Below are 26,111 nucleotides of genomic sequence, written 5' to 3'. Positions count from 1 at the left end.
GGAGTAGGAGAGGGAGAAGCAGGCTCTCCACTGGTCAAGGAGCTCAATGCAGGACTCAATCCCAGGACCCTGGGATCATGACCTGAGCCAAAGGCAAACACTTAACCAACTGAGCCAACCAAGCATCCCCCAACCAAAGACTTTAAATGGGGACACATGTTTCCATTACTATATGCACTAGATATGTCTGTTTGTTTCCAACTATTAAATGAGTCAGGCTTTTCACAAATCCGACTGAATCTTCCCCCAACTACCTGTGTTTGCTTTGCTTTGTTTCTCTTCTGGGCAAAGAACACAGGGAGTACTTAAGGAGATGAGTGTTCTAGGCTTGGCTCTGTTGTTGATTTGCTCTGAGCCCTAGTAAGTCAGTGTATCTCTCTGAGCCTCAGTGTTCTCATCAATAAAATGGGAATCTTTAGTTGAGTTATTGGGAGAATAAAAAAGTCAGTTGACAGAAAAGTGCTTTAAATTAAAACCAAAAAAGAAAAAAAGATGGGAAGTAAATGAATTTGTTTTATTTCAGTTCATACGGGGTCTTCCTTAGCTCTTCAGCAGTGCCTTATCTCTCCCTTCCTTTGAAGCTCCCCATTGGAGCAGAGTCACAAATATAATCTATGGAATGTGAAAATGGTTTTCTAATAAGCTCTCTATGAGGCCAGGAAAAAAAAGAAAATGCCAAACAAAATCAGCAAACAATCAGTCAGGGAAGCAGTGCTGCCTCTCTAACTGTGTGGGGAATGGTTCACTGCTCAGGAAGATTAGGCTCTAAATACAGACAGTCGCCCTCGGTGCCGTGGGGCTTTGGGAGGGATGCAGGGAGGCGGAGGGCCGTCCGTGGAGGACCAGAGTGGGACTCAGGGGAGTCAGGAGTCCTGCAAGGGGCATGAGGTGGCATCCAGTACCAACCCAGAATTGTAGATCCAGAAGAAGTTCCTGGAGAAGGAGAGGAGCAGGGAGCAAGATCCGGCCACCGGCCCCAAGCACTGGGGTGGGGAGCGGTGGACAAAGGACACAGGGCTGTAGCTTCACTCATTACAGATGAGCATCAGTCCCGAGGAGATGGTGAGTTGCTAGCTGCTGGAAAGTTCTTCCCGCCCTCCCTTTACTGAGATAAAATTAGCAACTAAAAACTGGATATATGTAAAGTATACAACATGATGTTTTGATATACATATACGTTAGGAAATGATTGCACAATCAAGCTAATCCACATATCTGTCAGCTCACATAATTATCATTTCCGGGGGGGAGAACAATTAATATTTACTCTTTTAGCAAATTTCAAGTATACAACACCTCGTTGGTGACTAGAGTCACTGGGCTGTACATTAGGTTTACAGAAGTTATTCATCCCGAGTAAGTGAAACTTTAGGCCCTTTGGCCAACATTTTCCCATTTCCCCCACAGCCAGCCCCTGACAACCACCCTTGAAGTTCTTTAAGCAGGGGTTGGTGACCTCCTCTTCAAATATGTCAAACAAGGGAACTGGGAGTTACGTGAGGAGTGGGAGGTGGGGTGGGCCGTCCTTACAATGATCTCCAAGACCTTTGTCATAGATGCTATATCTTTACTGCCTTGAGAGATTCCCGGTGTGCGTACATTTCTGGAACCTTCATCCATTTCTGACAAGTGATAGTCTTTAGGTCCTAGCTCAAGATGCAAGGCACCAAATTCTAAGCATCACTCATCGTTGACCTGCATTAATCTGTACCACTCAGTTAAGACCTTTTAAATGGCTGTGGGCTTTCTCTCTGGTTCTGTCATGGTAGGCTCTGTTCTTGGAATCCCGAGGCATGCTGATAGATATATTTAACCACTGTTCCCAGGGTTGAACGGCCCTTAACAGTGCATACGCCCCTCCCCCTACGGTGCTCTCTGATTATTCATATTTGCTGATTTCCGTGGTGGAAATACTCCCACCATCAGGCTACTGACTTGACGTCACTAGACACGAAGGGAGGAAGGCAGCCATGCAATCAGCTCTCACGCGCCAGTAAGAGCTGACGTCTGCCGACCGGTGCCCAGAACTGCATTTTCCGCTTCCCCGATGGAGGTGTCATTGAACTTAGTCCTTTGCAGAAGTCACTGTACTGGGAGAAGGAGCAAAGGAGGAAAGGATATGAGAAGAAAAAAAAAAAATAAAGACAGGAAACAATGCCTGTGTCCTTCAGCAGGTGAATGGGTAAACCAACTGTGGTGCATCCAGATAATCGTAAAGGAAATAAGAAGGGGGAAATGTATGTTTGGAGAGCAATGGGCCATGTCTATATCGTTTAAAATGGGCATATCCTCTGATTCAGCAATGCCCTCTCTTAGTATCCTTCATAGAGAAAACATGCACCTGTGGACTGGGAGGTATGGCCCAGGGTGTTTGTTGCCAGATGATTGTAAAAGAATGTTGAAAATACTGAATCGACCTAGATATCCACCAGTAGGTGAATGCGTAAATGCATTGTGGTTTATTGATAGTGTAGAACACTCTGTAATTAAAAAGAATAAAGCGCAACCATTTCGTTGATGTAAACAATTCTATAGGGGGTTCTGTTGGGACAAAAAAGCGGGTTACAGAACATTCCACATAGCAGTGTTCCCCACATGTATTAAACACACACACATGCGCCCACACAAAGCGATGTATTTTTTAAGAGTATATTTATACACACGTAAATGTAAAAAGAAAAACCAGGAAGCTTTTAGCATGATAATGGCGATTATTTATAATTAAAACTTTTTTAAAACAAAGAAACTGCATTCACGTATTGCTCGGCTTATTAAACGTAAATGAACTGTCATTAGGAAAATACTAGGATGGAAACTTATGGACCTTGTTTGGGATGTATTTAGGAGAGTACCCAATTAAGATCACTGTTCTAGATATTTCAGGAAAATGAGTCCTCCAGTAAGGATGTTTTGTCTGGCTGCCATTAGGGGAAAGCATGAAAGAGAAGGAAAGGAGTAGTCAGTGAGGAAGACAAGGTAACCTACAAGGAAGTGAAGGAGACAAACATAAAGAAACCGTGAAAGGAAACAGACACTGGAGGAGGGAGGAAGTTGGGGGGCGGAAGTCCGTGATCTCTCTGTCCCCATCTGGTAGAGAGTGCTCCATCAGTAAGAGGTGCCCAGAGACCCACAACTCTTGTGTTAGGATTAATGGCTCCAGCCAACTCTAGGGAAATACCACAGCAGGTGTGACTGGGGACTTGGTCCTCATGAGGATGTAGAAGATCTCATGGTGTGGACTGGCCTGGTCCCAGGCACCCAGCATGCTGCATTGGACCCACCCAACACCGTGTCCATTTCAGGATTAGTCTCGGGGGGTCCATCATATTAAGACTGTGCATGGAACTCATCCCCCCCTCACTTCTTAGCACCTTAGACTCATTTAAATTCATCAGAATAGAGTGCCTACATGGTCCTACTGGGCTTAGCACGTGATTGACGAGCATCTACTGTGTTTGGCGCACTATGATGAACAGGGACAGAGAGAAATGGAATGGGGTTTGAACCCTACAGGTGCCAGCTCACAGTCTGGTGGGAGTCAGGACTATGCATACGACCCAAGGAGGGACAGAGTTGCAAGGGCCAGAGAGATGCCTTGGTGCAAACAAACTGCAGTGCTTCCTTGCTGGTTGGAAGGGGTCCTGTTCATTTGAAGTTGGACTTTTATAAGCCCAAAATATTTATTAAAAGAGAAAAAGAATTTTCTTTTCAGCTATGTGTTATGAACTCCAACTATCTGTTATCAGAGATCAAGTACTGAAACAGTTCATGGTCTGGAGTCAGACAGATCTGCGTTCAAATCCCAGCTCCGGTTTTACTGATGAGTGACCTTGGGCAAGTCACTTTCCTGTCTCTGCCTCCATTCTCTTGTATACAAATGGAGATAGGATTTAACCCAGGGGTTGTCGTAAACAGTAAATAGTGTAATTATGTAACTTAGCACAGTATATGTTTGTGTTTATATACGCCACATATATGTTTGTATATATGTATGCTACTTAATGTATATTTTATATTTACACGTGTACACAGGTTTATCACCATGTACAGTATATACACACACACACGTATGTAGTGTGCATGTGTGTGTATTCATATGTAATTTAGAAGATCTTCCAAAGTAATTGCCAAATTTATTCTCTGTGACTTGGGGCCGCCTCTTGATGCCTGGTGATTCTGACAAGATCACATACCTCTCTGAGCCCCAGTTTCCTAGCTCATAGCATGGGGATGCAGTAGGTTCTGTGCCCATTTTCTCTTTTGGGCCCTGGGGCTGACCTGGGAGGTAGTCAGGGTTGGGACCACCCCTCCCATTCCACAGAGGACATACTGGTGGGACTTTGTCAGGGTTGCCCAGGAAAAGAATGCGAGCTCCTTCAGCTCCGCACATGGTGTCTCCCAGATCAGGACCAGCTGAGGTGCAATCCACTGAAACGCATCCAGACCCACCCAGCTCTATCCACGGGCTCACAAAAGTTCTCTGTCATCTCTACCAAATCCATCTCTTAGTCACCGTGGTGGAACCACTTAACTCTGTTTGCTCCTCATTTTGTTTTTCCTCCTAGAGTTTGCTTCTCCCTCCTGGGCCTTCACATCCTGGTGCCCTGCTTTCCAGGGCTGGGTCACTAAAGGTCAGAAGAGGAAAGCTGGCTTCTCCCTCTGCCCTCATTCCCTGCGATGGGCTCTCTATCTCCCTGAGTTGGGAAACGCCTGCCTCTTAGAGAACACAGCCGGCAGATGGGAGGAGTGGAAAGGGCAGAGGTTTCCTTGGCTGGGCAATCTGGGACATGACTCAGGATAAGCCGAATGTGATTGACTCAGGAGGATAAGGTTGCTGATTCCATTCACTCCCCACTTTTAGCCTCCTGCTCCAGTCTGCTATAGGCCTGGGTGTCCAATATTAACCCATTTGAGTTTGCATTTTGATAGTCAGTTTCCACTCTGTGTCAGGCCCTGAGAGTACGGAGGTGGAGGTGACTGTCCTTGGGAAGCTCTTCATCCACTAGGAACATAAGCAGCGGACGAATAGTCTGAAAGAGTTGGAAAGAGATTTGACCCGGCCGGGTGACCTTGGACAAGTAACATAACCTCTAGGAGCCTGATATTTTTGCATCTTCATCTTGGCCGTTTGGCCAGAACAGTTGAATGAGGTAATATTTAAAGCACATGGTTAGGTGGTCAATAATTAGTATCTAGTAATGAGTACTAAGGAGATCATCATTAAAACGGATTCAGGTTGGAGAGGCAGCACGGATATCGGAGATCTGAACATATTCCTGGAGGAAGTCGCTCCTCGAGGGCCTTGCACGATGAACTGGTACGCCAATCCTGCATGCCTTTTTACCCCATCCCTTCCCTCTCTCCATGGTTTCAGTCCAGCCTCCAGGTCTTGCTTACAAGGCTCCCCACCCCTGGAATCGCTTTGTCCCCCTTCTATGCTCACTCAAATCCTCACCATCCCCCCAAACCAGCAAAATCCTGCCCTTCCATTTGCCATCTGAGTTTCTGTGGCCTCATTTTGCATTCAGATTAAGAATCACCCAGGTTCATATTCATATGCTCTCTACCTGTTTCACAGAATCCTAGTATGTGTTGACAAAGAATGCTGTCATGGAGTGACGGGGACATATTATTCAAACCTTTGATTTTATAGATGGGGAAACTGAGTCCCAGAGAGGAGAAACAGCATGCCCACGTTGACAGCACGCTCGGATGATAGAGCCAGACTTGGGATCTTGGATTCATTCTCTTTTCCAGGGTTTTCTAAGTTTTGTATCCCCTTAACGTAGATTATAAATTTCTGGAGGGTCTGACTTGTTAAATTTCTACCCAGCAGGCAGTGGATGCTGACAGTTGCTAGGATCCTGCTCAGGCCCCGAAGGCCCTGCTGCTGGTATGATTCTAGCTCTCGCTTTCCTCCCTGGCCTACGTTCTCTGACCTAACGCTCCCTCTAAGGACAGAGGGCCTACACAACAAGATTTAGCTCAGATCATTTCTGTTTTTACTATCAATACAGACCACCCTGAGTTACTGAATGAGGAGCGGGAGCAGAACACGTGGGTGGAGAAGGGTCTGCTTCTGCGATGTGACCCCGGGGGCCAGCTTGGCCACTAGGGAAGATGGTCCTTCACGTTTGTTGCCAGAGCAGGGACTGGTGTGGGGAAAAAATGCCTGGAAGTAAGTTCAACACCCACAGAGCCTGTGTCCCCTTGGGGCTGTTCCATGACCGACGTGGTGCCTAGGTAGCTGGCTTTCCTTCTTCTTGGAGCTGGCCTGTTGGGACTTGCAGTGGTGTCCTGAGGCATCCTCCACCACCCTCAGGGGGTGATGGTTTTATCCGCTCTCATGAATTCAGCATAGGTCATTCACACACTCTTTTCAACATGGATGTCCCAGATCAGCCGCCTCAACAAGATGTCACTTGAAAGTGCACTATATATAGTTATCTTTTAAAAATAACTCCCCCCCCAACTTTTTATTTTGGAAAAAATATATTTTTGAAGCATTTTTTTAAAGTAAAAAAATTAGAAAAGTTTTAAAAATGAAAGAAAAGGAAAATCAACAACGATGTCTTCTCTACCTAGATCTGAAAATCATTAATGTTCTGCTACATCTGTGTCCTCTCTCTCTCCCGGTAAATGGAGTCTTCCGTAGCTTTAGGAGACTTTGTGCCACCAACTGGGACAAACAAAATCCTTCTGCTAGTATCTCTTTGCTGGGGAATCTGCAGCCAGAGAAAGCTTTCTCTAAATTGATTATCTCGTGTGATTCTCCTGTTTGCGACTTTCATTGCCTTTTCATTATCCCCAAGGTGAAAGCGAAACATACACGTTTTCAACTCCCTTTGTGATCTGCCTGGTGCCCATCTTTCTAAAATCATCTTGTACCATATCCACCCAGTCCCCCACCCTACACCTACCTGATTGCCTCAAAACTTTTCTTAATACCTCAGATACATCATGTTCTCTCTCACCTTTGGGCTACTCCCTCTTCCTGAAATACTCCTCTTCCTCCTGTGCTGTGGCTAAATGTTTCTTCAGGTATCCGTTGACATCTCACTTCCTCCAGGAAGCCTTCAGGAAAACCCCTAGATTAGGTCAGATGCCAAAGCTATGTAAATCCCATTACCCACTGTACTTCCCCCACCAAAGACCTTATCATACTGTAATGTAGTTTAATATAACAATTTGTTTCTTATGCTTACTCTGTCTTCCTGATAGACTGTAACTCCTGCAGGGCAGGAGTCTTGTCCATTTCTCCCAGCCATATCGACACCAGTTTCTGGCTCAGTTCTTAGGGAATAGACATATATTGGTTGGTTGAATAAATCTTCACTCAGATCACTTTTGAAAGTGAGTAGATGGGCACCTGGGTGGCTCAGTCAGTTGAGCGTCCAACTCTTGGTTTCAGCTCAGGTCATGATCTCAGGGTCGTGAGAGCCCCGTGACAGGCTCCAGGCTGGGTGGGGAGTCTGCTTAAGATTCTCTCTCTCTCTCTCTCTCTCTCTCCCTCTGCACCCCCTCTTCGCTCACACCAGAGTGCACTTGCACACCTGCTCTCTCTCTCTCTCTCTCAAATAAATCTTAAAAAAAGAAAGTGAGTAGAAGGGTATCAATAATATTGATCTGCCACCCAGATCTCTCTCCCCAAATCCAGATTTGTATATCCGCTTGCACACCGGACATCTCCCAGAGATGTCGGGTAGACATGTCCATATATCCTGTCCAGACCTGAACTTCGGACCACCCCTCCCGGTCACCAGCCACATCCCTCCCCATCTCAGTTAATGCAAGATCTACGTTTCCAATTGCTCAAGCCAAAACCCTTGGTCTTCTTGATTCCCTTTGTTCTCTCTCACTCCTCATCTGATCCACTAGGAAATCCTGCTTTTGCTACTTTGAAAATACAAATCCGGAATCGGACCCTGTCTTCTCTCCTCTCCTGTTACTCCCTCCTCTCTCTCCTGGATTATGCAGAAGCTTCCCGCACAGTCCTGCTGCTTTTATTGTTCGACTTCTATTTTCAGTGTGGAGTGAGCTTTGTAAAACCTAAGTTAGTTCATGTCACTTGTGGAGCCCAGTGCCCTGCCATAGCTCCCATTCATTTCATACTGAACCAATGTCGTCCCTGTGGTCAAGAAGGTCTTACGTGGTCAGAAGCCTGTTTTCTGTCTGACATTACCTCCTACTACTCCCTGCTTCTCCCTCGCTGCTCTGTTGTCACCAGCTCTCCCAGTGTCCCTGCAGCTTGGAAAGCTCTTCTGCCTGGTGGCGACAGACCAGAGCTCGCTCTCCATCTGCTTCTGGTCTTTCCTCAGCGACACCTACACTGATTGTCCTGTTTGAGATTGCACCCGCTTCTGCCAGCACTCCATTCCCCCTTCCCCTGCCCCACCTCTCCTTGTTTCCATGGTATTTATCACTTCTTATTTTCCTTGCTTAAAACATTTGTTTTAAGGTCTCCTGCTAGAAAAGAAGTTTCGTAAGGGAGGGAAGGATCTATGGATGATTCGTGCACAGATATATCTCAAATGCTTAGACTAGTGTCTGGTGCTTACTAAATATTTGCTGCATGTATGCATGAATGAATTAATGACACATTGAATGAATGCATGCATGGAGGAATGCTGTGACAAAGTGGAGAGGGCAGAGTTCAAGTTCACGTGTACCCGGAGTCTCCTGGTTCTGGCCTGGCTCTTGTTGGTTCTGTGGCCTCGTACAAGTCATTTCACCCATGGAGCTTTAGTTCCACATTTAAAAAATGGAGTAAATAAAACTTCTCTACACATAGGGCAGCTTTGAAGATTAAACTCAAGTATTTCAAATGTGCTTTGCAAACTGGAAGGCACTGTATAAATGTTAGTTTAAAAGGAGGAGGGAGGAAAAGGGGAAGGAAAAAAAAGAATAGAAATCACAAAGTAAGAGTGACCAGCAGGGAATGGCATGAGCAAACTCCCACAATCCCAATGCAAGCACTGGAGGGGGTAAGACACCAGTAAAAATGAAGTGGAAGACACTCAGGCTAAAAATGCTTCATGCCCTAGAGGAAGGGGAGGGTGAATCATCCCAGGAGCGTTTACCAGGAATCTAGAAATTGCAAGTCACTACATCCAGTGTTGAGCCGGTATTGATGATTTCACAGTGTCTGATGGGGACAAAGCCCACCTATGAAAGAAATTGTCATCCAGAGTCATCTCAAGACCTCTCAGGTACAGGTGCCTGCTTGGGAAGGAGAGGGATGATAAGATAATAGCCCTTATGGGCAGGTCTATGTGGCCGGCCCTTTGCATATATTTTCTCTAAAAGGCAACCCATGGAGGAGGGACCTTTATTGTGTAGGAAGCAGGCCCAGAGATGTTACCTGACTGGTGCAAAGCCACATGGCTGATTAGAAGCATAGTCAAGACTTGAACCCCATTCTGACTTGATTTCCAGGCCTGTCCTCTTTCTTGCTAACTTCTGGTGACCCTCAGATTTTGCTTTAAGATGGAGGCATTAGGGAAGTCTCCGTAGGTGAAAGAGGATTTTCTTTTGATCTTAATGGATGGGATTTGGACAGGTGACTTCTGTGATGTCCTCAATGAATATTTGTGGGCACAGGTCATAGGCTCCTGCTGGGAGCCATCCAGTGAATACAGTGATGTCCTTGTTCTGGAGTTTATGGGGTGGTAGGGAAATGGGCTGAGGCCCGCCGAGTACCGTGGGGAGAAAGATAATCAAGTGTAAACAAATAGCTGAGATACTTGCAGATGGTGTCCCGATTGCCATAAGTAAATGAAAATCGGGTAATGGGATGGGGGCTAGTCTAGTTTGGTGGCCAGGGATTGCTGCCTGAGCTTCAGAGGATGAGGGGGCCTCACAGCAGTGATACGAGGGAAGGGCGCCCCCCGCTTCAGAGGATGAGGGGGCCTCACAGCAGTGATACGAGGGAAGGGCGCCCCCCGCAGGCCACAAAGGCAGGGACCGCCAAGGCATCCCGGCCTGTGGGAGGACCGAACAAGGAGACTGCGTGGGGTGCAGTCAATGGGAGAAGATGGGTGGACAGGTAGGCAGTCAGTTCATAGAAGCTCCGGTCGGGAAGTTTGATTTTTGCGTCAATTAAAACACTTTCTTTGTTCACGCTCTTTGTTCACTTGGCTCACCTTCTCAGTGCCTTTGCTGGATCCTTCTCTTTTCTGGGGTCTCAGTCCTTGGGCCTCTTCTGTATCCATGCCCACGTTTCGAGGATTTCTTCTGTTCTTCTTTCCTCTAGTGGCTTTACAGAATCTATCCTGATGATTCGCTTTTATATCCCCAGCCCAGACCCCTCCCCTGGGCTCCGGAGGTCCATGCCCAGCTATTTCATCGCCTTCTTTAATGTGTCATATCAAAGTCTGAATTCTTGGTTTCTTCTTTCAAAGGTGTTCCTCCACCAATAGTCCCATTTTCATCTGACCCACTTATTTGTACCCCAAGCCGGAAGCATCTAGGATTCTCATTTTCCTTTCACACCCTCCACCCACAGATGGCTATGGATTTCACTGACAGCATGCATCTCCGCTATTCTTGCCCACCTGACCCGTACCGGCCTCCTCCAGGCCCCTGGGAGCGTTCATCTGGACCCCTGCCGTGGCCACCTCGTGGCATCTCTGTCTCCAACTGTGTCACGCCCCACCTTCCACTCTTCTTCACAAAGCAGCAGACCAACCTTTCTGAAACCTGACTCCTATTCTGTCTCGCTTCTTAGATCCCTCTGGTGGCTTTTCATTGCCCTTAATAAGAAACCCTAAGTCCCACGACGGCCCCCCGTGACCTCCTTCATGTGGCCCCTGCTACCTCTCCCCGCGGGACCTCTCCACACTGTCTTTCTGTCACTTTTTCAAATACTCTCAGTTCTCACAGCTTTGGGCATTTGCTTTCCCCTTTGCCTGGGACAGGTCTCAGCCTCCTTGACCTTCCCTAGGTCTCTGGGTTTCGCTTCATTACAGAAGCTTCCACTGCCCGCATATAGAAGTATGCCTTCTCTACCCCTGTCAGTTTCTGTCCCCTTACCTTGTTTTATTTTTCCTCGAGACTCACCACTATCTGGCATTTCATGGCATAAACCATCAGTTTGTTTACTGACTGGTTCTCCTAGGAGAATGGGAGCTTGACAAGAGCAACACTTTGCCTGTCCTTTTCACTGCTGTGTCCTGCATTTAGAAGCCTGCCTTGAACATAGTAGGTGTTTTAAAACAATATTGGTGGGAGGAATGAATAGACAGGAAGTCTTGGAGTCAACTGATTGTGATGAGAGAGACACGGTCATTCTCGTCTCAAAAATTTCAGAACCTACTACATACCAGGCCTGGAGCTAGGTGCTAAGAGTACGCTGAACAGGCATCCTTTCTCTCGCCCCACCCCATTCTCATGCAGAATGAATCATACAAGGGAGACAGAAAGAAGTAGTAAACAGGCAATTTTGTTTTGATTGGAGAAGGGCAAAGTGCTATTGATGAGTAAGAATGCCTGGAGGTCAGAGTGGGTTTGTATATTTGATTGAGCTTCATAAAGAATAAACCTAAAAAAAAAAAAAAGGAAGAAGAAGAATAAACCTGTGTACTCGCCGGGACTGGGGGGTAGATTAGGAGTCAAGAAGAAGCTGGCGAAAATAAGGAGGCAGGACAGGCCGTGAAAGGCATTCTACTCAGAATTAAGAGGTCTGGGCTACACTTTAGGGAGTGATTAGTCTCTGAATGTTCATAAAAATGTAGGGGAGAGGGGAAGGTGGGTGATAGTAATTATGAATGGGACCACCGAGCAGTTACATTTGACTGGAATAAGGACAGAGTGGCAGAGGAGGGACCCGGGCATCTGAAGTTTGACTCTGGTCATGAGGCATCTTGAGTAGGAATCCGGAGCGTTTCCTATGTATTTGGTAGGCAATGGGGACTCATTGATGGCTTCCCGACAAAGCAGAGGAGGTGGCATGAGCCAAACCCACCATTCTAGAAGGCAATTCTGGCTGTGGTATGTGGAAGAATTGCAGAGGCGGGAGAACCAAGTGGGTAGCATTTTTACTATGGCTAAGAATCTTGTTTTATTTCATCTCAAGAGTTCTTTCTCTGGACTTATTAATTGTGCTCCTGATTGGACAATGGAAACATGAAAGCACAAGGGTGTTAAGGGTTAATTCCAAAATTCCCCCCTTCTGAGGCTTTCATTGTCACCTCTGCCTACGCCTGGGACGGGTCGCAGTAATAAATAGAAACAGGAAGTCACTAAGACTTGGACAATTTGGAAAAAGAGTCCTAAGGTAACTTGCCAGCCTCTGGGGATGGGGTGGGGGGAGTTTTGGCAGCGGAATGGTCTGATCGTCGGGGGGGTGCCTAAAAACATGAGCTTCTCAGTGTTGGAAAGGAGAGAGCCATTCATCAACTCATTCATACTGCTTTAATTTATTTAAGAATTATTTATTGGGCACTTTATAAGTTCCAGGAATGTCCTAGAACTGAACAAAATAGAAACAGTCTCTGCCCCATGGAGGTTACTCTCTAGTGGAGGGGATGACAGTGAAATCATCACACAAGTGTGTCTGTATTCACTGTGTTCACTGGTCTGGGGGCCCAGAGCTGGCTAGGGCAGAGAAAGTTTCCTCTAGAAGTCACCTTCTGGTACGTTGAAAAGCAGTTTGCTGGAAGGGAATGGAAGAGAAAGTAGTCCAAGGTAGAGGACACCTCAGATGTCTCTTCAGTCCTGGGGTTCTCTGTTTTACTCTAGAAATGTCCCCCGGGGGTTTGTTAAAAAGGCAAAGGCAGAGACTCTGATTTGCTAAGTTTAAGTGAGCTCCTGTTTCTGTATTTTTTTTTAAAGATTTTATTTATTTATTTGAGAGAGAGAGCGAGAGAGAGAGCACACGCGAGTGGGGAGAGGCGCAGAGGGGGAGAGAGAGGGAAAGGGGAAAAAATCTCAAACAGACTCCCCGAAGAGTGTGGAGCCTGACCTGGGGCTGGATCTCAGGACCCTGAGATCATGACCTGAGCCAAAACCAAGAATCAGATGCTTAACCGACTGAGCCACCTACGTGCCCCTTATTTCTGGATCTTAACATGGATTCCCACCAAATTATGATGCAGGTGGCCTGTGGACCTCACTTCACAAAGCACCAATAGAATCTGAGTCTGAAAGTTTTCAAATTGGGCTCCCTAGCCTGAAGGGTAGGATGGTGAGGTGAGAGACAGGGTTCTGCAACCATCTCATCCCCAGAGAAGTTCTACTTACATATAACTCACCTATTGGGCAAGAGATTTATTGGAATATTGTCATCTGTTTTCTCCAGAAAAATGCAAGTTCTTGGTCTGTATTGTTCACTTCTGTAACCCCAGCACCTAAAATAGAGACTGAATCCTGGTAGATGTTCCCAAACGAGCAAAAGGGCAAAAACTTACTTGAAAGAATGAATTAACGAAGCAAACGTTTCATGTCTAAACGAAAATTGGGAGGCCACAAATCCAGTCCAGCTGTCCATTTTACAGATGAGGAAAGTGAAATCCAAACCAAATTCATTACTGTTTATGCTGATCCAACTTACTGTGGTAGAGAGTAGAGTTATGATGCCTTTGCTCGAAACCCCATGCCTGTTCCCCCAGACCCACTGTCAGCCTTGAAGGAAGCCAAAATATTGGCAGCACCTTGCTGAAAATGCAGGAGGGAGGTAAGAATTGCAAGGTGGTTTAGGAACAGTTTATATAAATTCACAGACTTGAGGTTCACAGTGGGTAGTTAGCTTGCTAGACAGGATCTTGAGTTGAAAAGTGTAAATCAGATCCGGTGTGCACATAATGTTAAACCCACATTGAGGTTTTTGAACCTGCTGTTCTTTATCTGTAAAATGGGGATGGTCCTAACTACTTCCCAGATGGTGTGAGCATTAATGCAAAGCACCTGGCTCATATGAGGTGGCCAATATTATTTATGCTTAGGCATATGGATCTGAAGAATCAAGCATGTCCAATATTGGAAAATAGATATTACTCATGGCTGAGTCTATCGATGTAGGTGGATAAGCATCTGCATACAAGAGGAGGGGGGGTGAGGCTCTTTTGGAAAGTGCCAAGTGAGCTTGCAGAAGAATGGTCGCTATGCTTTCAGAGGAGGTGGCCATTGAAATGCCTTTATCCCCAGGAAAAATAACATTTGTTAGTTGCTTGTGGGGACACCAAAAAAGAACCGAAGTATCATTTGATGAAGAAGAACTATTTTTTATGTGCTTTAGAGGAAAGAATAGAATTCAAATTTAGAGCGTAGGGGTAGCTATGAGAGAGACCAGGGGTTTGGCACCCCTCAGTGTGTTTTGAAGTATCATCCAACTTAACTCAGAGCTAAACCAAAAACAAAAACAACTAAGTAGGTAATGTCTTCCGGATCTGTCACCTGTCATCCCGGTGGTTATGTGAGACTAACATACCTATCAGTGGTTACAACATTACTGGTTCCAGACTGAACCATTTCTAGTTCAGCTGGGCATCCAGAAGACAGTTCCTAACCTTGCAAACACATTGTTCTCTTCTTGAAACTCCTCGGGCCGCCTAGTCCGGGAAATACAACAACACCACTTTTCAGCCACCTTGTAGGTTTTGAATCCCTCCTATAAGCATCTCTGTCAATCAGTTATTCAAATTCTGCTTTGATGGCTACAGACAGGAGCCTCCTTAATTCTCAGGGTGACCTGTTCTCTTCTGATTAGTTCTATCAGTCAGAGAGAGCTTGCTGTATCGAGTGGGGCTTTATCGTGCTGTCAGCTCTCCCTCGTCTGTAAATTAGAGCCCTCAGAGCCAGGTTTTCATGGCATTACAACTCATCGGGTTCCAACAACCAGGAAAAGTGGTGGGGTCTGCCTTCTTGTGGTGCTTGGGCAATCAGGTACCTCTGGGAATGCCTTTGACCTTCCCAGATGGTGTGGGTTTGTTTTTTGTTTTTTTTTTTATCATTGCATACTTCAAGTCAATTACCTTATTTGATCATCAAATCATAAATTCCACTTGAAACATGTTTATTTTCTTAACTCAGTTGTGATCTGGGCATTTTTTTTTTTAAGTCAGTTCCATCTAATTTGTATTTAAATAATGACTTTGTTGTCTAGGTTTAAAGGTGCTCCAAGCAGGGTGTGTGATAAAACATCCTTGTTTTCTAATTTGCTTTGTTTGGCCCAGAGTTTAAAAATAGTTTTAGGGGTCAGGGAATCTTGTCAAACACACGTACACACATACACATATACACACACAGAATTTACTGATCTATCTGTTGGAGTAGCTCAATCTATAAATCTTTGATCTGGCCTCCTTGATTATTTCCTTAAAAATATGTTATTTGACTGGCCAAGTCAATGGGTTAAATCAGGGTCCGCAAACTTTTTCTGTAAAGGCCAAACAGTAAATAGTCAATATTTTAGACTTTGTGGGCCTTGTGGTCTCTGTTGAAGCGGCTAAACTCTGTCACATTGTCTGAAAACAGCCGCAGATAATTCACAAACAAATGAACATCACTGTGTCCCAATAAAATTTTATTTACAAAACAGGCGGTGTGACAGATTTGGTCTGTGGGTCACAGTTTACTGACCTCTGAGTCAAATCTTTTTTGAGGACTTTGGTACATCTAAGTTGAATCAGGGAAGGTTTTAGATCCCCAATTCTTTTTCTTTTTTTTTTTCCTTAAGATTTTATCCATTCCTTTGGCAGAGATTGAGAGAGAGAACACAAGCAGAGGGAGCAGCAAGCAGAGGGAGAGGGAGAAGCAGGCTCCCGCTGAGCAGGGAGCCCGACTCAACTAGGGGCTTGATCCCAGGACCCTGGGACCATGACCCAAGCTGAAGGCAGACGCCCACCCAGGCGTCCCAGATCCCCAGTTCTTGATATAGAACCAGAAACTCAGTGAATGTGTGTTGAATGAGTTGACGAAAGAGATCTTTCTTAACTAGTTTAAAATAAGGACAGGGAACCTTTTTCTATATAGGGAAACAAAAGAAGGACCTCGCTGGGAATGTGGGTTTGGGGAAGGCTCTGAGATGGCATCATGCTCACCAAACCAAAATATTTTAACAAGGAAGCAACTGGCAATTAAATGCAGTATTACTCGCTGGGGAAGTTGTTCATTTTTCTTCTCCTAAAAATATGCACCACGGCAGAAGGCAGTGAGCAGAGGTCTGGCAGTGCGAGACCTGGATTTGAAAACCCAGTTCTGCCACTGATGTGTGGCCCCAGAAAATTATCTCCCCTCTCAGACTCTCCAGGTTTCCATCTAAAAATTGAAGGCCATATACGAAGACGTTCTCCGTGGTCCCTTGGAGCTCTCAAATTTTGTGGACTGAAAGAGAAAATTCATATAATTGCAATGTTTAATGGGATTTATGATAATTGGAGAATAATTGCTGCTCCAAACTTTTATTAATCTATATTTAGTTATGAGTCATGCTTTCACAATAGATGCTTTGGAAGTAAGCAGAGAGACAAATTGAGTAAACAGAATTTTAAATATTTTATTTATATGCAGTTTGCATAATCCCTGGAGCCTATGAGCATATTAAGATCATTTAAAATATCCATTAAAAGTTATGTGTTATGCGACAAACTCCCCTTTTAGAATGCCTCGCCAAAGGATAAATAGCTAACATTTATTGAGTAGCTACTACTGCCAGATTAATTGCATTCATTATGCTTAATCCTTCCAGCAACCCTGCAAGGTAAGTACTAGAATTCCTCTTGCACCAATAGCAGCTCAGAGAGGCTGAGGAATTTGCAAAGACTCGCTCAGCTGATGAATGGCTTCATGCTCATTCAGAGCCCGGGCTTTCTGACCCTGAAGTCTGTGCTTCCTCCAGATGCCATCACATGTTCAGAACAGACCTGCTCTGGGGCCCTTTTGCTGGTGCTCCGTGGAATGAGCTGTTGGCTTTCCCCTGAGATCCCGTTCTCCTGCAGAGCATCAGCAAGGTGGCTTGGGAGCGTGTACACCTGTCCTCCACTGGCGTGGTGATGCCTGAGGGGGCAGAGGACGGGGAAGCAGGAAGAAGCAGGGAGGACCCTAAGGCCTCATGCCACTGGAGTTTCTGTCCCAGCTCTGGCATGGGTTTGCTCTGCCCACCAGCCTGGGCCTTAGTTTTCCCCACTCCTGATGGTGATGGCAGTTCTACCCCTCTTCCAGGTTGTTGGAAGGATAATGTGCATGATGGCAGAGCTTTGTAAAGGACCTATAGTGTCCTATAGACCCCACACAGTGGAGGTGGTGGGCCGGGGCAGTGGATCAGGACAGAAGACGCTGAATCTGAGATCAGAGACCCAGATTCGAGTCCCTCCTGCCACCAATGGTGTGTGGCTTTCGGCAGGTCCTTTTTCTCATGTCCTTTAGTCGCTTCATTTGCGAAATGACAGGAATATCCTTGGTTGATGCTCCCAAAGCTGTTCCATTCTGATGTTTTGGCAAAGAGATGGCTCAGGTAATCGAGGGCATCTCAGGAAATAGATGAGCCACTTGGAGGACATAAAGCAAGTGCATTTAAGCTGCTTTCACCCACCGTGGATGCCCCTAACCCCCACTGCACCCCCGCCCTCAGTAACAGGGCTCCACGAAGAACCGCACTTGCTTTTTAGGGAAAGGTCCCTTCAAATAAAACTGGGGCCATTCTGATGTGCTCGTTTTGTTTCTATTCTTCTCAAGTTTCTCCTCCATGAGAAGCCTGGAGCCCCATTCCAAGATGCTTCTCCTGGTTTCTCTGAACTTGATTCCCAGAAGAGCCTTCAGAACTGCTACTGAGTTGGTATAAACATAAAAATGCCATTACTTAGGTGAACACATCTGGAAAGCAAAAAGGCTTGTATACACATCATAAGCAAGGATTATTTTATCCTCCACCGTTAAGTCGGTGTCTTGTAATTAAAACGAACCTGTTCGCAATCATGTTTTCAGCGACTTTTTTCCTGCTCTTCCTGTCCTCACGCCTCTGGCACCGAGCTGCCCCGGAGATCCACTTGCTGCCCTGATTCCTCAGCTGCCCCCTCGCTTCTGTTCTGGGGCAGGGAGACGGTGGGGGATTTGTCCCCGGCACCCTAGTTGTTAAGAGGCATCCTTTCCATTTCACATCTGCCCTTGGTTTCACCTTTCCCTGAGGTGGCTCTAAGCAGGGTGTGTGATAAAACATCCTTGTTTTCTAATTCGAGATCAAGGTGGCTGGGGAGGTGGCTGGGGAGCCCGCGGGGGGAGACTGGGTGGGAAGAGCAGGCAGGAGAAATGCGCTCGTGCTTGCTCGCTCTCTGGTTCAGTGACTTCTTCTCCTCACCCTCCTCCTCTGCCGTTCGCCTTGCTCATCTCTGGGGACAATTTACTGCTAACAGTGGTCCCAGATCCCTCCACCCCCCACCACCCAGACACTCAGAGCCTTGTTTTTATTCGACTTCCAAATGATGAGTTAATACAACCAATAGGATTAGCCACCCAGGGATAAACACCCTAATCAGTTATGCTATCCACAAACCTTTATCGGCGGTCAGTGTCTATAGAATATTCTAAAATGTAACCCTGGATTAAGTCAGAACACTAGAGAGCCACATATTTAGACTGTAACATGCTTGACTCTCATGGAATTGCTTTACCGAATGATGTTTCTGGCAAATGCACTCGGCTACCTGGAGCCAAATAGGCGTTGGTAGATCACCAACAAGCATCGACTACATCCATCTCTTTATGAGAAACCCTGGGAGATGTTTGTGTCTTATTGTAGCCTCTGGGAAATGTGTGTTTCTTTCACAGCTTTTAACAACTGCTCTGTTATCTTCTTGACTCTCTGGCTCTTTGGGCTGTGATTCCCCTTTTGCTTTGGCTGCAGGGAAGCTCAGAGACATTTGCAGTCCACCTGTATGAAGCGTTCAGGACAATGTCTATAGAGTTAAGTCTGTGTACGAATTTTAACTTCCAAATAAAATATTGTCTTCCCTTTGTTTTTCCATTTTTTCTGTATTTTGAAGTCTCTATGGTATATGTTTTTGAAAACGACCTCGTCCATTTCTGCTATGAAATCAGATTCAAGTAAAAAACAAAACAAAACAAAACAAACAAAAAAACAAGGGGCGCCTGGGTAGCTCAGTCGGTTAAGCGTCCAACTCTTGATCTCGGCTCAGGTCTTGATCTCAGGGTCGTGAGTTCAAGCTGGGCATGGAGTCTGCTTAAAAACAAAAACAAAAAACACAAGCTGCAAAACATACTCTATAAAGAAGAGTAAAGCAACCCTTCACTTCTTCAGAGGTCCTCAGTAGCCTTGATTTTCTAGAAGACGTTGGAGGAGACTCACACGTAATCATAGATGGTGCTCTCCTCACAACCCCGAGAACTGAAAATGGTGATGCCATTTTATAGAGGGGGAAATGAAAAGGAAAATTTTATGCAGTTGAAACATCATTATGAGTGGCCCTCTGCAAGTAATAATAATAGAAAAACACCAACAGCAGCTTACAACAGTCCACACCCTGTTGTGATTGACAAAGAGTTTTCTGATCCTGGTTTCATTAACCTCTCAGCACAATGAGGCAAGGTGGCCTGGTTTCAGTCTTTATCGCTGGTATAAGGAAACTGCCTGCCTGCCTTGCAGCAGCTTATAAACTGCTGTTCTCTTTCTTAAATTCAGACGCACTGCTCCTAACAGATTCACGAGGATCAGATCTTGCCTATCCCAGAAGTTCGCCCTACCGGTAACTTTAAAAAGAGCATGATTGTTTCCTCCCCTCACCCACCCCACCCTCCACCCACTGTCACCCAGCTTCCCACTGGGGCCTCTCCCAAAACCAGAACAGCAGTGACAATATGGACAATAACTTTTACAGTTTATGGAGGGCTCCTTCTAAATGTTCTTAATACGATGCTGAACCGACCCCTCTATGGGAGATGTGCTTCCCCGGGATGACATCTAAGCTTTATAGAGTAAGCGAACTCGTTCACAATTTCACAGCTAATTGGTGGCAGAGTTAGGTTTTAATTCGGGGTTTCCACCTCCAGCGCCCAGGCTGAGAGACGCAGGGCTGAAGATCATCTAATACAATCAGCTTCTTTCCCAGGAGACTAAACACCTTCCCAAGGGCACAGAGAAGGGTCTCCTGCCTGCTCCACAGCCCTTTGTCCTCAGTGTGTGCATCCGAGAGAGAGAGAGAGAGAGAGAGAGAGAGGGAGGGAGAGAGAGAGAGGGAGAGAGAGAGAGAGAGAGAGAGAGAGAGTGTGTGTGTGTGTGTGTGTGTGTAGAGAGAGGGCAGGACGAGGGAGGAGTCCCAGAAAGGCAACCCTCTGCTCTGATAAGAGAGCCTTCACCTTGTAGTTTTCTCTCCAGCCTCGTCTCAAACCTACAGTGCTGGCCTCGGTCTTCATCCATCCCTGCCCTCGCTGTCACCCACCCCTCCACCTCCCGCTCCCCCAGTGGGATGAGCCTTGCTGCAGCAACCCCATGCCTTCCATCCAGGGTCCTTTTTTAATCTCAGTCTAATTGGTTTGCCTGCCCCGCTGAGATGCTTAATTGAGCATAAGCGTATTCCACGGATCCTGTGCCACTGTGAGTTCTGCCTTCTCCTCCAAGGGGAATTTGCTTGCTCTGTGGGCTCAGAAGGAAAGATGTATTTTATGTTGTGCTCAGTTCACTGAGAACTTACATGAAATTGTTCCTGGGCCAGCAGAGCAGTTAGACAACATGACAAGCAAGGCTTTCTCACTTTCTTTTCTCTCTTCTGTCTCTCTCTCTTTTTAAGGTGGCTTATTGCAGTGGAAAGGGCACTGCACTTGGAGTCACGAGCCCTGGGCTCTCATTTCAGCCCTGCAAGTCATTTGCTCTTTGATCTTGGGCAAATAACTTAATGTCTCTAAAATTCAGTTTTCCCATCCATGAATTGAGTGGGTTGGATTTGATGACTTCTACCAAAGGAGTCATAGTGATGCTTTCAGAATAGGCGCCATACTTCCTGGGGGCCAAATCCGGCCCACCACCTGCTTTTATAAATAAAGTTTTATTGGAACGCAGCTATACTCCCATGTTTATGTATTGTCTATGGCTGCTCACACTGCAAGGACACAGTTGAGTAGCTGTGACAGACTCTCTAGATCCTCTTTTAGCACATAGATTGTGTCATTGCCGAAAACCTTCTTTTGACTGTATACAGTACTTGGAATTTAAAAATAGGACATCTTTACCAAATCCAACATAGCCTTTCAAGATCTATGCCCACTCCATCCTACATTTTAATGTTATTTTTTTCTTCCCACCCTTCCTTTTATCTCCTCTCCTCTACTTATTGGCTCATCTAGGACTGCCTCCTTGGTGCTCCCCAAACCTGGCAAACAGTCCTACCTCTGGACCTTTGCACCTGCTCTTCCTTCTTCTTGAATACCCTTCTACCGGTGGCCCCGTGTCCTCTTCCTCATTTTCTTCAGGTCTCTCCTTTCATGTCATCATATCAAGAAGGCTGTCTCTATAACCGCAACCTCACCCTACCCCTGGGCATCCCGACTGCCTTCCTCCGTTTTATTTGTCTTCACAGCACTTCCCCACCGCCGCCTGGCTTGTTACCGATTTGGCTCTTTATGATCAGTGTGCTCTCACCGGAGTTTAAGCTCCTTGATATCGGCTAATTTGTTTGCTGCTATAACCTCAGATCTGGAAAAACAGTAGGTGCCCAAATTTTGAAAACAGAAGTCAACTGTTTCAGCTCCAGTGTTGTTTAAACCTCCTTCTGAATAGGTCTACGTGCTGGGAAGCCCTTTCACTTAGGGGACTTTGGTAAACAGTATAACATTTTAGAATCCTGTAACTCTTACTGTCTTTGCTTCAGCATCTCTACAATGGCCACAAAGTTACATAAATCCATTCTTTGCATATTTTTAGTCTGGATTGTTGGCCACTCAGAACAGAGTTTAGACACTGAAATCAAGTAACGTGATTAGGCACACAAGGCCCTTCATCATGGGGTCACTGACAACCTCTCTGTCTTTACCTCTTATCATTTACCTCCCTCACACACATGCGCACACACACCCCTCTCTCTTCAACTGCCTTATCCCCCATTTGTGCACAAGGAGTTCATCCTTCCCGAAACAGCCTCTCCCTCTCTTTGGCCAAATCCTATCTTCCCATCAAGACGGAACGGGTACAAGAGAATTCTTTGCCACCCCCACTCCCACCCCTGCCCCTCTTACAGATTGGGGCAGGGACTCTTTCTTTGACTAAAATGACCATTGTAAATAGCACAGCATGGTTTCATAGCTTTCCTAAACATGCACTTTTGGCCACGAAGATGGAAGACTTCCTTAGGATCGGGAGCCCTGTGGTGCTGAACAACAGGTGCTTGGCGCTGAGTCAGTGCTTCCTAATCTCTCACACACACACACACACACACACACACACACACACACACACAGAGTTACTGAGCTCTTCCCAAGTCCCCGGCTGTGTGCTTAGCAGGTCAGCGCATCTCCCCACTTAGGCCTTGTGCCCATGCTGTGAAGAAGGAGCTGGGGACTCAGCATCAGCTGCCTAATGTCTTCAAGGAAGAAACCCAATGGCAGGCCCTGGCTGGGTAGCTGGTGGGCATCAGAAAGACTGTAGAGGCTGTGGGAATAAAGAAAGAGGAAGGGAGGGAGGGAAAGAATTGAGTCTTGGGCTTGTAATTTGATCATGGGGGTGGCATTACCTGATTCTATGGCTTTTACATTTTACGTCTCAGTATCTATATTAAAAGACTGATATAAGAATCAGCATACCAGTTTTCTCCTCCCAGCTCTACCACTATCTAGCTGTGTGACTTTTGACACATTACTTAACCTCTCTGTGAAAATGCACGTTGGTTTTGAGGAATGTAGTCGTCGTGGTCACACGAAAAAAAATTAGTAATCCAAGGTCATAAGTTATAAACCAAAGTGATTATATATCTGTGTCTGTTACATTGAAGTATGAGTATTTTCTATGCACATACATAATTTCATAATTACATTTATATGTAATTTTATAAGTTTCAGGGATAAACTGATGAGGAAAGACTCTTTTCCTCAGAAATATCTGATGATCCTCATTGCCTTTTATTGGTCATCTCTTGCTGAATAGCAAATTACCCCCATAACTTGGTGGCTTAATATAACAGCATCTATTTGCTCACGGTTTCTGTGGACTGGGCACCTGGGTGTGGCTTTGCTGGGCACCCCGGCTCTCTCCATCTCCAGGCTGTGGTTATTGGGTTCAAGGCTCAGCTGGGAAGGGTCTGCCTCCCAGCTCACCCATGCGGTGACTGTTAGGACTCAGGGCCTTCTGAGTCCCAGTGCCTTGGAAGCTGCTGGCCGGAGGCTTCCCTCGGTTCCTGGCCATGTGGATCTCTCCCTAGAGCATCTCACACCAGGGAGGGAGAGCCAGAGGGAGCAAGAGAGAAACTGAGAGAGAGACACACACACCCAGGGCAGGCAAAACGGAAGTCGAAATCTTTTGTAAATGAATCCTGGAAGGATCGTTCCATCACTTCCCCATTCCATCCATTAGAAGCAAGTCGCTGGGTGCCTTCCTGCCCACACTTAAGCAGAGGGGCCTGGTTACACAGGGGTGTGAACACCGGGGCGTGGGGGTCCTGGGAGTCATGTCACAGGCTCTTGCTGGCTCGCAAGTTCCCTCCCTCTGTCCCACTTGCTCCCTCTTGTCCTTCCCCTTCCTTCCTGTTCGGCTCTTCCCGGGTCTCGTGGCCCATCCCCCCCACCCACTGTGCTCCTGCCCTTTCTTCCATGGGGAGAGCTGTTCTCCACCACATTTCTATTTAAAGCCCACGTGGACTTCAGAACTGTAGTTCAGCTATGACCTCTTCTCTGAAGCTTCCCCTGGAGCCCTGAGAGGTCTGGGCTCTTCTGTGTCCTCTAGTCCTGGATTGACAGCAGACTGGAAACATCTTGTCTTTCCTCCCGGACCGTGAGCTTCTTCAGGGCGCGGGCCTGGGAAGTGTCCACCCCGCTCCCGTAGACATCAGAGTTTGCGCTTCCTGGCTGCTGCCTGCAAGGGTTCCTTGAGTGCAGCTGATTAACTTAATACCGATGATGTGCAATGTACTGAGCTGACTTGGTTTAGAATTTCAGCGGTGTTAAGAATTACGAACAGAGACTCCATAAGCAGACACAGACCATAAGCTCTGAGTCTTGGAAATGTATTCCAATTTGAAAGCATTTTTTCAGACCCACGTTCCTCCGCGTCGGGGGGTCAGACTCCACCGCTGAATTACAGGGGCATATTCCGGGGTGATTCCTCCCTTGTTCTGCTTCTCCTTGCTCCATGCCCCCCCCCTTCATTCATCTCTCCCATCTTGTGGCAGGAGAGGGAGACCTTTTCATTAAACTCTGGTTCCTATCATTTATCTAGGCTGACCTTCCCGTCCTCTTGGCTAGGCTATTTTTCTCAAGGGTCTTGGGGCTTGTAATTCAGGCAGACCGGAGAGCTGGTTGTTCCAGAAGGAGCTTCATCTTTGGTAGGAACAGCGGTCATAAAGCAAAAGCAACCTGAACCAAGGCCCTTCAAATTTCTACTTGTATTCGGTTTACATGTTCATTGCTCATTGCCCATGAACTTTTAATGATTTTCTTGTCTGGGAATTTGTGAGGATATAAAGTTATAAAACTCTCTTTCACATTGGATTAGTACCTGGCAGTTTCCAAAGGTGTTGTCACACCCAATGCTTCCTGTAATCTGTGCACCAGCAATGAGAAGGAGATAGTATTAATTGGATTTCATAGATAAGGAGTTGTAAGTCCGGACAAGTGACAAGCTTTGCTCAGGATGGCCCCGCATAGTTTGCAAGAGGCAGAGTGAGTTCCCAAGCTAGACTCCCGGGTTGAAGGTCTTCAGTCTTGATCCCTTCCATCGTTAGTGAAGAATGGAAATTCTCCCACATGGTCTTCACGGTATAGCCTTATTTTTTTCCAAATGGTAAATGTTCACTGAGTACATGTTAAAATTATGAATCAAACAAGCTCTGGGCTAATTATTTGATTTTTGAATTGCCCTAGAGCTGGCTCTAGGTCTCAACCTGCTTTGTGCCTTAGGTCTCAACTTGCTTTGTGCTTTAGGTCTTCCCTGCGATGAATAGCCTTCCTCTGCTCCCCCTCTCCCTCCCTTCCTTCCTTCCATCCATCCACTCATTTGTTTATTCATCCAGGTGGCATTCTTAGGAGTCCTGCCATGTAACAGGAACCATGTACCAGAGAAGATCCTGTCTCTGGGGTGTCATTCACAGTCTGGTGGGAGAGATGGGTAAGCAACTAGGCAACAATGACTTTTGTATCTTGATGCTCTGTAAGCAACATGAGAACATGACTCTGTCTGTCTGGCTCACCACAGTATCCCGGTGATGAGAACAGTGCTCAGTAAATATGTGTTGGTTGAAGAGAATTAAGGGCTCCAGATCACTTGACAAATACTAAAAATAATCGTTGTTGCTTTGTCACCTTAAGGAGCGATGCCTGAATGGGATGGTTGGGTGGACTCTGCCTTGGGGGTAGAAGTGGTAAATCGAGGCATCTTGCTCCTCTCTCTTACCCAGGGAGTTTGCCCGTTGGAAGGTGAGGAACACAGCCATTGAGAGGAGAGACTTGGTCCGCCATCCAGTGCCCCTCATGCCGGAGTTTCAAAGGAGCATCCGCCTGCTTGGCAGGAGACCCACCACTCAGCAGTTCATCGATACCATCATCAAAAAGTACGGCACCCACCTCCTCATCTCTGCCACCTTGGGAGGTAGGTCGGCAGCCACTGGGCCAGAGCCTTCTCATGACTTTAGGCCTGGGTTGGAGGGGAGGGCGGGGTATCCTAGGCTCAAAGCCAAACTAACTTCTCTTCCACTGTATGTCACTCAAAAGCATCTATCGCCAGATGAGCCAAATTGTCTTGGTGGCTGCGGTCAACGTAGAGCATTTGATGCCCTTCTCTGGGACCCTCTACCTCGAGTTTACTAACTTTTGCGAAGTACTAACTTTTGTGGCTTCACCTTGGAATTAGCTCAATGCGTCAGGGATTCTTAATCTGATTATTGTATTTGTTCCTTTGGAATGTGGTCTAATCTGGGGAAATAATTAAGCTTCAGATGCTGTTTCGAGAATTGCCTTTGTTTATT

General features: G+C 46.3%; 1 protein-coding gene across 1 annotated transcript in view; it reads left to right on the top strand.

Annotated features, from left to right (window-relative positions):
• Nucleotides 1-26,111, top strand: part of BRINP1 (BMP/retinoic acid inducible neural specific 1) — a 122,160-nt gene that overhangs the window by 32,792 nt on the left and 63,257 nt on the right. Inside the window, exon 2 of the mRNA XM_028107894.2 lies at nt 25,545-25,735. Within this exon, the coding sequence (XP_027963695.1) occupies nt 25,545-25,735 (191 nt within the window). The remainder of the gene's footprint in view (nt 1-25,544; nt 25,736-26,111) is intronic.

Source organism: Eumetopias jubatus, unplaced genomic scaffold (assembly GCF_037043125.1).
Source record: "Eumetopias jubatus isolate StellerSeaLion01/CBP00866 unplaced genomic scaffold, mEumJub1_p1.0 scaffold_15, whole genome shotgun sequence".
Lineage (NCBI taxonomy): Eukaryota > Metazoa > Chordata > Mammalia > Carnivora > Otariidae > Eumetopias > Eumetopias jubatus.
Note: the sequence above shows the minus strand (reverse complement) of the source record. Positions and strands in the feature narration are given on the sequence as shown.